At 36.5% G+C, this 18087-nt stretch overlaps 1 protein-coding gene across 2 annotated transcripts in view; it reads left to right on the top strand.

Moving 5' to 3' along the window:
* Positions 1-18087, top strand: part of LOC134749423 (carbohydrate sulfotransferase 13) — a 69687-nt gene that overhangs the window by 40569 nt on the left and 11031 nt on the right. For both annotated transcript variants that reach the window (XM_063684348.1, XM_063684347.1), the window contains 2 exons: positions 15728-15915; positions 16978-17278. In XM_063684348.1, the coding sequence (XP_063540418.1) occupies positions 15728-15915; positions 16978-17278 (489 nt within the window). The remainder of the gene's footprint in view (positions 1-15727; positions 15916-16977; positions 17279-18087) is intronic.

Here is an 18087-nt window from a genome sequence, read left to right as displayed (position 1 = left end):
CGTTAAAAAGCTACTATCGTGATAGTATTAAGGTTCAAAATGTAACAGTTCATTACGAGATAATGAGTTTGGGTAATGGAGGACGAACGGTTGCCTGTGTGTGGCCTCAAAATACAGAGCTGCTACATAAATTTGAACCATATAAATGTCCTATTTCTATTTAAATGAGCTTGTTTCCGTTCAGTCAGTAGCGGTAGCATTGATAACCGCTGAAGAAAAGAAATAAAGGCTTTTGTTTAACAGATTAGGGTGTGAAGCGTAAAAATAATTTGAGAAAATTCATACTATACCATGGTTGCAGTAAATAAATATGAAGATGAATATGAATAAGTATTTATTTTTCTTAGTCCGTCTAAACTAACTCTGCACCGACATTGACGTGAATAAGTATGGTAGAGCCACAAGAACCGTCATATTTCCATAGACATTTTACGTTCATGATGTAATTACCACACTTTGTCATTGTAATATTAATGTAGAGTTAGCTTGGTCAGACTCCACTTTTCTTCTATCGTTTTAAGTTGTTATTAATAGCTGTAGACGTATTTTGACATTTTGAATCATTAATCATAGTCGACGTTAAATATAACTTACTCAAATTATCGTCCAACAGGCCACCACTAAGGTCATGTTTGATATTTTTAGTTGAATTGGTTTATTAGATTAAAAAAAGAATGAACGTTACGTTACTTAGTTTTGTCTCCTAATAGGCAAAAAGAAACTATCGATATTAGCAATAGAGACATATTTCTTTAACTATATAATAATACAGTTAAAGAAATATGTCTTTATTGCTATTATCAGATCAAGATCGTATTTAACAAGTTGATTCGAACAATCACCTGCGCTGCAAGCGATGAGAACACAAAGGGGAGAAAGAGTAGCTAAAGGGGAAATGAGTCCTCGGTGCAGCGCAGTGCGGCAGCCTTGTGCTATTACCGTTCCATCCCCACTGTCCCCAGAAGGTCGGTACCAGTCGACTGATTACGCCGTGTTTATCTCTCTTTGATGCTTTGAAACGTATTCAGTTTTTATATTTGGAATAGAATATGCATTCTGTTTTTTTTTAATTGAATCCAAAACTGATTATAAGTTTGATCGCAAAGATAGGTACGGGTTTACGTATACGGATACGAAAGTATTCAGGAAAAACAAGATTGAAATTATATTATATAAACAGATGAACTTTAACTGACTTTAATTCAAATAGAGTTTTTAGAAACCTTAACTCTTTATACCTATAAGTAGGTTTGTTTATACGATTCGAGATGTTGTACATCTAGTAGACTAAAACTAGTTAGGTTTTAGACGGGTCTTTAGGATTCTAGTTTGATAACGGTGAAATAAAGTAACAGTCAGATTACAAATAAAATTATAGCTACCAGCCCGACAAGTTCTTAATGGAGATTACGTGAAAATTGTTAATATACATTATTTAAAGCTTCGCTGTCTGAAACCCCTCTGAATTTTTAAAACAAAACGTTACCCTCCGCTATTCCTATCGTTCGATCAGAGGTTCATTAGTACATAATTAAGTAGGGAAAGAGGAAAACCTATGCTTGACCCGCAACGCAAACAAAATTCAATGTTTAACCAGCGCAGGTAGGCATTTATGACTGTGTTTTGGGAATCGTAGCTCTTTACATTAACCATTGATAATAAATCAAATTATTTATACGCTTAGGGTTAAACCGCATGTTGTGTGCCTCTACCTGCACCTTAACTTATCGTTATGTGGGCCGTGGGGCTAACAAATATAAAGAGATATAATTTCAAAATATTTAGATCAGTACGGTTTTACGACACGACGTACAACCGCCGCGGACACTCGAGCCTGAGGAATGATTCCCAAAGAATCCGAAACATGTCGCCAAAAGCGACTAAAAATAATAGTGAGTAAAAACCGTACTGATCTAAATATTTTGAAATATGTCTCACGATAGTTTAAGTGAGATATAATTTCATTTAAATCCTTTAAATAATAGGATTATAACCGATTGTAATTTCACCAAATGTGGTTGTATACTTGTGTTTATGTAGGTATGTAGCTGTAGCATAGAGACGCGAAAGACAGATAGCAGTAAAATAGTGTCGTGTACGGCTATAATTTTCACCTGGCGGTCCCGCACGGTTTGAAGTTATTTACATCTTCATGTGAATTAACTTTACGCGGTTATCACACTGCGCTATACCTACGTGTAAATACCGATGTCCCGTTCGCTCACCAGAGCGACGTGCGGAAATATCCTTTTTCGTACCCTAAGAGGTGAAAACGGGACCCTATTACTAAGACTCCGCTGTCCGTCTGTCTGTCTGTCACCAGGCTGTATCTCATGAACCGTGATAGCTAGACAGCTGAAATTTTCACAGATTATGTATTTCTGTTGCCGCTATACTATAACAACAAATTTTAATACTAAAAAGTACGGAACCCTCGGTGCGCGAGTCCGACTCGCACTTGGCCGGTTTTTATGTAATATATAGGAAGCAAACGAGCAGACTAGCCGCCTGATGGGAAGCAGTCATCGCCACCAATGGACATAAGCAACACCAGAGGAGTCACTTATGCGTTGCCAACCTTTGAGAACCCTAAATACCTGCTTTTTGAAGAACCCCAATCCAATAAGGGTGTTTCCAATGTAAACAGCCTTAATGCGCACCTCCAGTTTGAGAACTTGGTTCACTTACTTACGCCACTTAGCTTTCTCTGTTTTTTACCTTACATATAAAAAATAATGGCAACCATTTGCTCCAAATTAAGTACGTTGCACGCCTACCGGCTTCGCTTTCCTAAAACATTGAAATGAAATTTTATTTTCGATATTAACACGAATTCGAAATTAAGATACCTAATATCTACCGTTAAACCATTATAGAATAGAATAGAATAGAATAGAAGATGCTTTATTCAAAAACGTTTAATTTAAACTTAACTAATGACGCTAACATAGATTGCTTATCAAATTATCAACTTCTTCTCATGTTGTAATTGTCTTCAAGGGGCCTAGATAAGATGGCAATCGTACATCGATAAACGTTAAACGAAAATAAAAAATGTATCGCGATAACAGATGCTTCGAAAAGTCACGTGACTATATTTAGGGCAAACCTTGGCTTATCGGTGATACTTGGTAATTCGGTGATACTGCGTTATTATCTTACGCTGAGCTCACAATGGTGAAAATTAAGCAATTAATATTTCTTAAGGGTGCTTTCAGTTAACAATTTAGGCAAAAGTATCGTTATTTATGGAATGGAGAGTCAAATGTCAGAATGGAAATTGTATAACAAATCCATTTAAACTCAAATTTCAATTGCTTATTGTAAAAAAATTACAAAAATTGTACTTTGAACGTAAAATGCTCTCGTGCAGACACGTACCTATAATTTTCTGCACACCTTTTAGAACAACATACCCTCTTTCAGAGCATGAGAAATGAAAATAGCTCTTTACGCACGTGTATCATACAATGTTCTACTATGCATTGTGCGAGTAAATAAAAAAAAACATTTAATGGCAAATAGGTTTAATTATTAAAAAAATTGAAAACAAAAAGCACTAGTGCGGAAAAGTGCGTTTTTCCGCACTAGTCCGAGAAAGTAGCACCATATGTACTGTAAAAAAAAATTGAAAACAAAAAGCACTAGTGCGGAAAAGTAGTACTTTCCGCATGATATGGCTCCGTAGGAAACGCACTTTTCGAGCACATGCATTGTAAATACATTTTCCAACCCTTTTCCTCGAAAACAACACTGCTAAATCGGTGACACGCTATTAATGTTATTGTGCAGTTAATTTATATACCGCCGGCTGCCCGCTGAAACAAAAATGTACGAGAATGCTCCACTTTATCGCTACATCCTGGCTTATGCAGGCGGTTATAGCGTATATGTTTAGCGAGATTATGCTCAAGTAAGCAAAACCTATATAATTATGTATGCTAACATACACGTAGCCCGCCACGCATAATAGCTGTAATTGCAAAACCAGTTAAAATTTGAAACTGGCTACAAAAATAGGGTAGGTAAAAAAGTATGGTAGGCTTGGCACCGACTTCAAACGTATCAGTTGAAGTCGGTTTTACTTTTTTTTTAAAGATTAATTTTATCTTTCCATTTTTAGTGTTTCTTCATCTGTCCGGCCAAACTGTCACTAAACATTTTTGCACTTCGGGTAAGTTTCATGTTTCAAGGTCTGGATCTAAACTATCAAGATTTGAGGAGTTGGACCTCATGGAACCCATCATCAGAACTAGACCTTAATACAAATGTTCCTTCAGAACTTACTTGTGCTTAACAAATAAAACGAAGAGGACTTAAATCGCCAAAATTGAAATATGCGTTGTTAAAGAGTCCCGTTCTGGTCATCATCACTAGTTCCACTTCAACAAATGGTACTGTTTTGGGTGAAAGTGCTTGGTTTGTTGATGAAAATACTAAAACCGATATATAAGATAAGCCTATAAGATTTGAGGAGTTCCCTAGATTCCTAATGGATCCCTTGATCAAAATCGGGTTTTTTACCAAAAACGGGACCAACTACATATACATTCAAACAAAAAAATAATTTTCCAAATCGGCTCAGAAATGACGGAGTTCTGAGGTAACATACATACAAAAAAAATACGGTCGAATTGATAACCTCCTCTTTTTTTTTAAGTCTGTTAAAAATAAAAACCGGCCAAGTGCGAGTCGGACTCGCGCACCGAGGGTTCCGCGTACATTACACAATTTAAACAATGTATTTTTTATGTGAAACGTAAGTGAAAGGTAAATTGCGGTTTACGATTTATGACGTATTAAAAAAACTACTTACTAGATCTCGTTCAAACCAATTTTCGGTGGAATTTTGCATGGTAATGTATATCATATATTTTTTTATTTTTAACATTCTCTTATTTTAGAAGTTACAGGGGGGGCACACATTTAACCACTTTGGAAGTGTCTCTCGCGCAAACTATTCAGTTTAGAAAAAAAATTATATTAGAAACCTCAATATCATTTTTGAAGACCTATATGGATAGATATATGGATCTATGGAGATAACCCACGCTTATGGGTTTATTGAAAAAAAATTTTTTTAGTTTCAGTTCTAAGTATGGGGAACCCCCAAAATTTATTGTTTTTTTCTAATTTTGTGTGAAACTCTTCATGCGGTTCACAGAATACATCTACTTACCAAGTTTCAACAGTATAGCTCTCATAGTTTCGGAAAAAAGTGGCTGTGACATACGGACGGACAGACAGACATGGCGAATCCATAAGGGTTCCGTTTTTTGCCATTTGACTACGGAACCCTAAAAAGCGTCTGCAATTTTACTCTCGTGTTAGTTCAAAAATAGTTCACCGTTACCAACGTTACCTATCATTGGTCGGTGGACTGAACTGTTCATTCAAACATTACAAACTTTCCAGTTTATTCTGCAAACTCCGGTACGATAATAAAACAATGAATGGACCAGAGAGCTCCATTCGAAGTCATTCACGAACGAATGAACGGAAACTGAAGTTTGACAGTTCGGCAAACTGGGCGGTATACCTAGTTTCAACCGAGTATTAACCTTAGGTATGAGCATGAGTATACTTTTAAAGTAAATGAAAACAAAAGAAGAACTCTGTAAAACTAATTCGGATTGACAAGAAACTCACGTTTTGAATACAAAATTTTACTATTTAGAATAGCAATAATTACTTTGCATGACCTAATGTGAATTTACATTCTCAAAAACTATTCTCGCATCGCAGACGATCTTCGCAATTTTCACGAGTTACCTAGGATGTTTCTTGAGTATACGGATTTGATGTTTTCCTCAACTAGTTACGACTCGCAGGTAACAGTGTAAAATGTAACGGTGCATTAATTAAAAAACAGTTCAACATATTAGAGGCTAATCTGCAGGCTACTTACACGCATTAGGCTAGGGGTCTTCAAAAAGCGGCGCACGAGGCCCTTTTGAGGTACAATAGGGAGTATTACGCAAAACTCGCTACGCGAAACACGAAAATGGAAAGTTAGGTTTCTGCCTCTCTATCACTCAGATAAAGAAATTTCGATTTTCGTGTTTCGCGGTAGGCCACCTGTAAACAAACCGCCTTGATGCATCAATGTCATAGTGAAACCTTGTCATAAAACTGTTTAAGGCATAGTATGTATAAGTTACTCTATACATACGGCACTTGTAGCTTTGCAAAGTGGAAGTTCTAGATCGTTTAAAAAAATTATATTGGTCTGTATCTCTTGAAATCCCAGAACCTGCTATTTTTTAATATCGGACACGGTGGCTGGCTAACAAAATCCTTTCTCATAAAATAGAGCTGGAGTGGCCATAATTTTTATGATTTTTTATTGATGCAAAAAATTACACAGCATTACAGCGAACTAATACACTGTGAAATTTAAAACAGACAGTATAATACAGACTAGGTACATTATACGGTTTTAAGTAGAGGACAAACAGTAGGTAGAAATGCAGAAATTAAAAACTAATACAAAACAGAAGATTTACGTGTATCCATCCTCTCACAGAACTGATCTGAATGATCATCAAACCCCGTTATCAATGTAACAGTTCATTGAAAATAAGTCACTAAAAATTTTCGCTACCATGCTAATTTGGTATGAAAGCGCGAATGCTTGCGTCCGCATTATTAGATCCAGTGAGGATAGAATAAGATAGAGCGGTACTGTTATAGTAAATTTTGTAACCACTGTAAATTCACTGCCATCTATCGATATACTTTAAAACTAAAAATGAAGATTTAAAAAAATACGTTAAAATGTATTTAAATATGGATAAATTATTTTTTTATTTGCATTAATTATTTTTATATGATTTTGACCCATGTTCTTTCACTGGTATGTGTTAAAATTATAAATAACAAACGAAACAGTCAACGCCCTCTATACGAGTGTAGGCCAAAACTAGTGGCGCCATCTGATCGAGAATCAAATTTTCGTGATTTTCGAGGCACGTTTTTTTCTTAGACTGTATCCATCTATTACGGAGTTATATCTATCTTTGTTAGATCTAAACGGTTTTTTTTAACTCCGTTAACTTGGGGGTATGGCTAAGTACATTCAAAGAAACTGAATGGCACATTTTTTTTGTAACGGATAATTAATAGCGTTGTTATAACACGCACATTATATTTAAATCCACCAAACAATTAAAATCTATGACATATCAATGCCATATCCTATATCGATCGTCCGAGATAGTACTTGCGTTTAGTAGCAAATGTATAAACTCATACTAAACACTAATCAATATGTAGGTAATTTGGGTCTAAGGCAAGTGTATACGCTCGTAGGGGCCTTAACAGATAAAAATAAATCAATGATTATCTCCAAAATGGAGTTAATTAGAATACCGGTTTCTTTGAGAAGGTTAATTAATTTAAGCTCAGGAATGCACCCTTGAAATTGACGAACTTTAATAAAAACACCTCATTTAAATTCCAAAAAAAAATCTAGAACTTAGGAACAAATCAAGCTATTTTATTAAATATATGTAATTTGATTTGAGTTTTTAAAGCAGTCGAACATAAAATATAAGCTGAAATAGATATCATAATATACAAAAGAAAGTTGCCGTCCAGCCACGGCGGTACCCGTCCCAAATTCTCAAGTAGGTATATACAATCCTTAAAAGGGTATCCACTTATCCAGTGCACATGCACCGAACACGTTAACACGTGACAGCCGCCCGCGACCCAGTTTAGTTTGGCGATGCGGCCGTCTGTCCAAATCAATGTACTTTTCGGGACCATCGCGACCGGGTGCATTCGAAACAAATAACATTTACTATTTTTACTAACATTATCACATTTTATACTTATTTAACATTGTAATACAATAAACATTCCACTACTCGTTTCCAAAAAGTTGGAAAGTTCTCGGTTTCCGGAAAATTAAACAGGAAACACAGAAAACTTTCATTTTTGAAATGGAAAATTTCGATTCCTATACAATTCCTATTTCCTATATATGATAAATTTCCGGAAATTTTCCTAGTGGAAATTTTGCAACTTAAGAAACTTTAAAGTTTTCCGATCCCTGCATTAAGCTAATCTGCAGCATATTCGTGCGCAGGTTTCACGACCACAGCCAATCACGACGCGAATATCAACAGACGCCTAATGTCTAATAGATACTTAAATCAGTTCATTGAAGTGTCAGAAGTTAATTGATATGCATGATTGTATCCATGCACTCAAATATATCTAGGCGTCGACTCTTTTGTCGTTGAAACAGACATAATATTTTTGAGCGCGTTTTTCGCATGCACAGGTAATATGTTGGTAAAATCTCAACAGCTGTGTGCAATATTATAATACCCATGTACTAGAATACGTAGATATAGCTTTAAATAATATAGTATAACTCTCTGCCTGTGCTCCACGGCCAAGCAACCTTTGCCAAACTAGTGCTGGTAGCATCAAATACCTACATGGTCATATATATATATAGTGACGGCGAAAGTGGCCAAATATATCGTTATTTGTTACCATATAAATAAGATTATATTTCATGCTGACTGTACACGGACAATCTTGGTAGTAAAGCACGATCGTCTGCGCAGCGCTTTAGAATTAATTCGCTAAGCGATAAACACTTTTAAAATTATAAACTGAAATAAAATAATAATAACAACAACAAATCAAATAATTAGATTTGTTCCCTAGTTGGATTTACCTTAAAACTTGAACACGTCTGTAGAGTTAGACCAAGTAAAGTCTGCAACGGTTTTGATAGCATACGCAGTGCAAGTGTTATTTTATAATTTCATAGAAGTTTGACGTTTAAAAAACCACTTGCACTGCGTGTGTTATCAAAATCGTTGCAGACTTTTCTTAGTCTGACTCAGCCCCTATTTGTTTTTATAGAGCCATAAACGAGAAATCCTGGCTACAGACCGACCGTAAACCCTAATTATAGCCGTAAAACTCAACCGCATTTACTGTGCGATTAACGGATTCAATTAAAAACAGCTTGTCTTTAATCTTTAATGAAACCGTTTTGAGGAGCATCAATTAGCGCTTTATCTTTTTAGTTCGACGACATTGAACTATTATTACTAACGCATAGGACCGACACAGAGAACAAGTATTTTGCGCCATGCATGAGTTGCTGCCTTTTTGGCATCAACCCATAGTAGCGGAGAGTGAATCTCGCGACCTAAACGCGTAAGCGCCATGAATTTTACAGCGATTACGACGTTTTGGTCGCGTGGCGCAGATTGTGATTGCGACAATTTCATTGTTTGGTATCTCGTCTCTATAGTAATAATAACTCGGTGTTCGACGAGATAGCATTTCGTTTTTATCGCATCTACCGCTCAAGAAGCTAATCTACCTCTGTGCTGACGGAAAGTTTCCGACAATGCGAAATTTTAAAGTTTAAAATTTTAATTGTACACTTCTTACATTATAGTATGGCAACATGGGCAACTTTGCTAACAAAGGGAAATTTTCATTTCCAGTTTCTAGTGAATTTGCTTTGCCATTTACTTTTTATGCACTACATTGTTTAGGCATTTACACTAATGTAATAGTAGATTGTTAACCAAGGGATGAAAGGCACTCATTTCTGCCGAGGTATTTTGGTGCTCGAACACAGTGAGAGCGCCAACAGTCCGAGGCTGAAATGATGCCTTTCACCCGAGTTAAACACTCTACTTTTCATTTCGAATACGAGGAAAGTAAAATGCATGTGTTTTTTTTAAAACATGACCAAGTATACATTTTTATAGTATTTCTTAAGGGTACTTTCGGTTAGCAATTTAGGCAAAAGTATCATTATTTATGGAATGGAGAGTCAAATATCAGAATGGAAATTGTATAACAAATCCATTTAAACTCAAATTTGAATTGCTTATCGTAAAAAAATCAAAAAAATCGTACTTCGAACGTAAAATGCTCTAGTGCAGACGCGTATCATTTTCTGCACACCTTTTAGAACAACAATGACCCTCTTTCAGAGCATGAGAAATGAAAAGTACATTTACATATGCCCTGTAAATGACATTTGAAACCTTGAAAACTAATGCCTGCCCTGGGTCGGGCTAGAATTGAACCGCCTCGTCTAGAAATAATCAAACCAATACTTAATAAGTAGCAATGGACGGCGGTCACTTTATATTAAAGTTTCCACACAAAGTATCCCATTTTAAGGGTTTTTTAGTGTACCTATGTTGACGTTTCTAGACTTGACGGCACAGAACATAGATACCTAGGTAAGTAATTAAAATGCTATCATTCTGACTATTAAGCTAACATTTGTTCGCATGTCATCGCGGCATTGTATGTTAATGATAACAATTAGTCCTATCGTAGGATCGTAATCGTATCAGCTTAAAGTGTGAATTCGACTTAAGATTTAAGGGTTCCGTTGTCACAGGTTTTTTTATGTATATTTTTCTTGCGGAGTAGCAAAAAATGACGAACAACTAGGACGATGTATTTGTTTTTTCCTTATTACTTAAAAGTTCTATTCAAAGGTTAACATATGAACATTAAGTGGTCAAGTTAAAAAAAAACCGTTTCGGACGGTAACAAAGGAGGATAAGAAGGGTTTAGTTTTTCAACCTGCGAACACAGAACCCCAAAGATGGGCTATTAAGATCATTAGATAACTATCTTTAATGGTGATTACCTTTACCTATCTATCATTATTTTGATCAGTAATATTGCTGCAAACACAAAATTGTTTGAACATTACACGAGTTAAACAAAACTGTCTGATAAGGTCTTCATTAACTATTTATACTACACACAATCATATTTTTTGTTAGTATGTATGTATGTATAAACTCGTTATTGTACAAAACACAAATATGGCCTAGGATTATGGTTATGGTTAGTTAGGATCATAGCAAATTTAAAATGTTAACTTTATTTGTGTAGATTTGTATTAGGTATCTTTTTTTTTTCGCAGGCATTTTCGCATCTCACCCCCGGGCTGGGGAAGCCCATTGGGGGGTAGTATGTGGGACTCGCTCCTCTCAAACATTTACCTAATAGATATACATACAAACCTACACAAATAACGTTACCATTTTAGATAGAATATATGTCGCAAGCGATCCCATGGCGCTCCCCTAACGGCAAAGAGGCTGACGGACGCCGCAGTCCTCCCCTTCCTCTGGCTAGCAGTGAATATTACGGGAGGACCTCCGTTCAGCCTCTCTTAATTAATTAATTTTTAACTTTAATATCTATCAAAGTAGGTACAACATTATCTATTTTTAAAAATAGATTTAGCAAGTTTAAACTCTTAGCCAACGTTGTTTTATAATCTTGATCAGCGAACGTTGTCCAATTTGGCATACTAATTAAGTACTTTACAGATTTGATTAATCTTATGTTATGTGTAAAGTTCTTCTTTAAGAATGTATCGTAATATTTGAATTTGACCTACTTGTAAGATCGTAAACGAAACGAATCGTCGTAAAATATTAATCAACGCAAACTTACCCACATAAACCGAAACTTATCTTGTCAAACTGGCAGCAAAACTCTCGTAACAACAGTAAAATGTTCATAAACGGGGCATACGCTGTCGTATGGATTTGATTAAAGTCGTTGTCCGAAGACTCGATCGAGTTGCTGATCGAAACAGGAGATTGAAATACGTAGGAAAAGCAGGGACTTTATTTTTATTGAAATTGCCTCTATCACAGACCACGTACTGTGTGTAAAAGATACGTCACTCTCATAGCATCTTTTACCTAAATTATTTCAACGTGAGTAAAGTGATTTCAGCTCAGACATAAGTAGAGTTACATGAACCCGCCGCCACAAAGCCACTCCCATACTATGTTACAATCTTACTCCCATAAAAAGTTACGCTCTCATTTCAAAATGACGTGCTTCAATTACATGAAATTTGGCATGAATATATACGTAACATAAGAAATATATTTTGACATGAATATTTACGTAACAAGATTGTCGGGTACTAGTTTTCGTTGCTTAAACTGTTAAAAAAAAAACTAGAGCGAATAGATGTTTTGTATGTAAAAATTATAAAACTCTGCTCACTCTAATTGTTTTGTATTCCAAGTTCCAGCAACGAAGGACAGGAACACACTAAAACTAGTTTTTGTACTGGAGAACTCCTATTTGTAGATTAAATGACTGATGCTAGTGAGATAGAAAGAATAAGAAGCGCGGCGCCCCTGTCTGTAGGATCCTAAAAGCAGTGTCCGTAGGAATATTATACAACTGTTGTTTTTTTTATTCCGAATTGTAGGCAAATATCTACAAACGAATATTTTATTTTATGTATAATTTTGGGTGTTAGCTGCCTTAGAAAAAATATTGTGTGCAACGGTACATAATTAGGTCTTAAAATTCTCGGGCCTGCGTGTCTTTACTAAACTCAGGTTAGTTTCGTTTTGTAACTTCGGCCCTTGAATTTAAGGAACCCGAATTATGTACCTGTTGCACAAAATACTATAGTGCCACCCTTGTCTTCTCGCCGGCGCGTAGTGGAATCCTGGAGGTTTATTCTAATTTAATAATTGTTTATGCTTTTGAATTGGTTTTGATACGACCATGTTAATCGTCTTGGTGATTGGCGCGCATCTCACGCACGACTTTCACTTCATTTCGCATGCACCAATCAGCGTGAGCGATCTTCAAAGTCGTGTCAAAATAAGATCAAAACCATAACAAGTTCTTAAATTAGAATCGGGCTCCGAGTATAAACACCAGTCGACTTTTTACAACTATTTTACTTTTTGTATGAAAGTGGCGTATCTGGAATTATATAATCCTGGCAATCTCAAGACGAGTGCAGCCGCCAGCCGGAATGGGATCGCACTCCGCTCAGGTTCTTACGGGAAAGTGGATAAAGTTAGGTACTAAACCTAAGTTTAGTTTAGTCTAGAGACTGGAAAGTGAAATGAAAACTCGTATGTACGACTGTTACGTGGTACTACAGAATAAACGCGTAGAGAAGGCGAAGTTTGACAGCGGAAGGTCGCGAGTCGTGTTGTCAGCCATTGAACTATCGTTACTAAGTATAGATAGAACCGACACAGAGAACCAGTATTTTGCGCCATGAGGCGATCGATGTTGTTTTGACAACAAACCATAGCAGCGGAGCGTGAATCTCGCGACCTAAACGCGTAAGCGCCATGAAATTTACGGCGCTTGGTCGTGTCGCGTGGTACAGGTTGCGATTGTGACAATTACATTGTTTGGTATATATGGCTTCTCTATAGTTATAATTGCCGACAACTATTTTATCCACAAATGTATGCCACTGTGGCAGGCAATCAATCGTAAATCATAAGTTATCCAGCTCATAAAGTTTGTTGAGTCTGTTTGCGTTTTGCTTCCGGAAACATTTGGTTAATAATTTAACGTTGGATTTAGCAAAAAAAATACATAGTTTATAAACACGACAAAACCGTCGTATTTGAAACACAATAGTTAACGCTAAGCCATTAGTAAATTCCAAATTCATAAAAAGTTACTTGTATCTCCTAAATAATAAAATATGGCCTAGGACCAGAACGGCCATAGGAGTCAAAAATACATTATATTATTATATCCCGTACATATATAACGTCCCTTGTTGTCATACGCATAAATTAAATAATTCTCTAATTCAAATGGAAAGCCATAATACACATTAGTAAACAGCACTTTAAACAATTACAACTTTTAATAGCTTACAGTAAAATAATAACAGGCAGTATAGTGACTTTGCCTAAAATTACCTGCTACTTAAAAAGGTTAAAAGGTTGTCTGGAAGAGATCGCTTTTTAGCGATAAGACCGCCTGTTGTTACCTGGTTCTATTTTTCTTTAAATATTTCTTTGTAGTTTTACATTTATGTAAAATGTATAATTTTGGTGCAATAAAGAATATTTACTTACTTACAAATAAATTCAAAAAGTATTTTTTATAGTGTAGGTAACGAATTTTTGTGTATGGTTGATGCGAGACATCTAAAAGCGTATCGATAATGATCTGAATTTACAACACTGCACTGATGTCTATTGTTGTAATATTTTGAGTTCCAATTTTGCACAAATGAAAGCCATGTAATAAAGGGATAGACTTGCTATTTTTACCACGTTTTCAGCACTTAAGTAAGGTTAAACTATTACAATTCATGAAGTTATGAATGTTATGATACTGATGAATTTGTTGACTGTGGCGGTAGTGATTAATTAGTATAACTATGTTAATTAACACCATTATACAAGGTCACTACTATGAAATTTCACTCTTTGCTTATGTAGGTATGCTGCGTATGCAACGTCACGTATCAACTTTATGATCTTACTAAAATATATAAAGAAAGTAAAAACTAACAGGCCAATTCGAACGTACACTGACATCAAAATGATGTCATTCAGTTATCGTGCATGTCGCTCGTACTTGTCCGTACATGTATTGATTGGCGCAGGCGAGACGCACGGTGACAAAATGACATCATTCAGATATCATCCTGATGTCAGTGTATGTTCAGATTGGCCTGTCAATCAAAATCAATTTGCAGTAAATACGGTACGTATACCCTACGTGTACCTATTCACTCATATAAATTCATGCTCCATGCGGTTGTCTAACCCAAAATATATTAAGCGCTCAAAGGCAAGTTTATTTATTTATTTATTAAATAGGTACTTAACTAGACTACAGAAGAGAAATTTCTTCCATGTAAATGTAATCTATATATATAAACGTAAAAGTCCTGACTGACTGACTGACTCACTTAAATCAACGCCCAGCCCAAACCGTTGGACCTAGAGAGCTGAATTTTTCACAATAGGTAGTTTTCATAACGTTAGTATCCACTAAGAAGGGATTTTTCAAAATTCATCCAAATTAATTGTTTGTGAAAGACAAATTTCATGCGCTGTATAATGATTAACAAATGCTTTACCGTCCCTACTGATATCTTTTGCTGCATAATGTTCTATGCTCATTTAAAATATATAACCACCAACATACAAATCCACGCGTACGAAGTCGCGGGCAACAGCTAGTACTTACATACATTTAAGTGAATTGAGTAGAAGGCATTTCTCGCAGATTTAAGCACCATCAAACAGTAATATGTCCTGCACCAAACTAACTGTCTCTGTTTAGCCCAATGGTTGACTGGTAGAGAATGCCTCAAAGCGTTAAGTATGCCATTTGTAATCTTTTTGTGTAAATTTGTGCAATAGTTTAAATGAATAAATATGTTTACCACTCGCCTGTGTATATCACACTGTGTACATCACTGTTTTAAAGTGTGTTTCTGTTCAAACGTTTGTATGTTGGGTTTCTGCTATGCACTACACATACTACATAGTTTGTGTCCACTTTCCACCGAGCCTAAGTTGGCCGCCGTTTCATAGTTTGTCGACGTGAATGTCACGTTATAGTCCAAGGTACATGCGCATCAGGGGTGTTGTTCCTTGGACACTTTTCCCTTTTTTTTTCGTCAACCTATCCTATCAAAATAAATAACCCAATCCTTTAATATAATATCGTATTAGATAGTTTATTAATGTAACTTATAATATTCGGATAAGCAACAATTCTGTAGCCCTTAGTTCTTTTTCTAAAAATCATAAAATAAAAAAACTGTCTGAGGTAAAACAGTTTCTCCTACATATTACGCGCGATGTCGGAAAGTGCCGTAAACTTTTCATAGTGTCAAAGGCGATAAAAACGCGCTAGCAGCAACTTTAGACACTAATTTAACTCATTGTTACAGTACATGTACGAAAATGGGACAAACGACGACGGCCTCTTAACCCGAGACAAATTTATGGAGGTGAATGCGCGGATGGAGGCGCGGCGGCGGTTCCTGAGGAGCGAGTGCTCGCGGCTCGGTCTGGACAGCTCGCGGAACAAAGCCTACGCTTGGGAGTACCTCATCAACCGCCAGTACCATGTTATTTGGTAAGAACTCATTTCCTTGTCGCTACTTCCTTTTCTTTCGTACGTACTTCTCTCCTGCACTTTTCCGGATGTATCCTAAGGAAAAGCGGGGCTAGCTTCTAGTGCGTGCACCAGAACTGGGGGCCTAGCGAAGATGACGATCGTTTGCAGACAACGAAACGCTATCTTTTCCATACATTATTTACGTTTATCATAGCATTTTCATGCACCAATTCTTGCGATCAAGATACAAGCTCTGAGATGAGAAGACAGTAAGTAGGTATGTTTTTGTGTGAAAAGTATTGCCCGGCCGAAGTTTCAGTTTCGGCAGGTTTCGACATAAAAACTGCCGAACCATTCAGTAATAAAAATCATGATTCGGCCGAAGGTTCGGTCTCAACCATTTATTCAATCCCTGTTTCAAATCCCAACTTGTGCTTCTGCAACGCAGAATGCATTGCTGTAATGCCGTGTCACCATAATCCAGCAAACACCTTAAATGACCTATTAAAGGCGCCTAAACTGGGTCGTTATACTTATCACACGGCAAATAATGGGTAACGTATAATTTAAACAACGGAAATGTCACTGAAGTGCTAATTCTCGTCGTTGCAATTAAACTGTTGTTCCAGTTTCATGTAGGTAACGAGTAACGACGACTAATTGCATTGCTTTTGTATGCCATGTGGCAAAAAACTTACGGCGGCTTTGCTATGTAAATATATAGTTATACATATAGCAACGTAGCAACAATGATACATATACCTACTACCCTAAAAGGGAAGGTACTTACTCACGTTTCAATAAGATTCTGTTAAAATAAGCAGTTACCTATGCAAGATTTCTTTTTCATGTGATATTGAACAAATTTTACTACAGAATCAGCCCCAAAATCGCAAAAAAGTTTTGTTTCAAGGAAAACATTAGCACTTAATATCTTTTAATATTTAATCAGCCGATATGTATCACATTACTATTATACTTCTGCAGTTACTAGGCATATTATACGGGGTTGTAAAAACACTAGTCGTGTAGTGCAAGTACTAAATTTTACAGTAGATCAATATATATTTTTTGTTTCAGGTGTAACATATTCAAAGCGGCCTCCACGTCATGGATGTACAACTTCAATCTAATGGCGAACTACACGGCTGCTTTCTTAGACAAAACCAAAGAAGTGCCTTTAGGACTGGCCCGAAAGAAATACGCCAGGCCATCAGCCGAAATGGTCAAGAAAGCCCAAGTCGACTCCATATCATTCCTGATCGTGAGACATCCTTTAGAAAGGCTAGCTTCGGCGTACAACGACAAAATCGCCCACGCGTGGCCTAAGTCGTTTCACGACAAGATGGGATACAGGATTATTCAAAAGTATAGGAAAAAGGTAAGTAAGCTGAAATGGAAATTCAATTACGTTGAAAGCTTTCCATTTCGTTACAGCTTCACTTTGCTGATTGTTTCGCGGTTCTGTCGTTCGCTAATGATCGAATACTTAAAATGACATGACATGCGCTTGAGAAATTAAAACAAATGGCAAACGGAGTTCGAATTGCTTCTGAATTTTAGCTGTTTTGTAATTACTTCGGTATATCTTATTTTATTACACATTTTTTTTATACTACGTCGGTGGCAAACAAGCATACGGCCCGCCTGATGTTAAGCAGTCTCCGTAGCCTATGTACGCCTGCAACTCCAGAGGAGTTACATGCGCGTTGCCGACCCTAACACTCCTCTCCCTCGAGCTCTGGCAACCTTACTCACCGGCAGGAACACAACACTATTAGTAGGGTCTAGTGTTATTTGGCTGCGGTTTTCTGTAAGGTGGAGGTACCTCCCCAGTTGGGCTCTGCTCTACATCTGGAATGACATCCGCTGTCCTGTGCCCTACCACACAAAGCGAGATGTCATTCACAGTGCCCATACCTCTCTTTTGGACGTAGTTTAAGGTCATACCCGGGTCCAAAACATTCAATTTAATGCCTGCTTAAATTTTGTAAAGCAGTCAGTCCTCCTTCGGACTAAGAGTAGTGGATAGATCATACTTCATTATTAAAATCAAAGTTAGTTTACCATAAGCAGTGTCTGAGTAGCAGTGACTATTTAATTTTTATTGTCACTAAAGTGAGTATGTAATAAGGGGTAATTAATTAATGAAAAAAAAAAACAACAACTATAACCACAGCTATAACTTTA

This window comes from Cydia strobilella, chromosome 18 (assembly GCF_947568885.1).
Source record: "Cydia strobilella chromosome 18, ilCydStro3.1, whole genome shotgun sequence".
Taxonomy (NCBI): Eukaryota; Metazoa; Arthropoda; class Insecta; order Lepidoptera; family Tortricidae; genus Cydia; species Cydia strobilella.
This window is presented reverse-complemented; position numbering and strand designations above follow the sequence as displayed.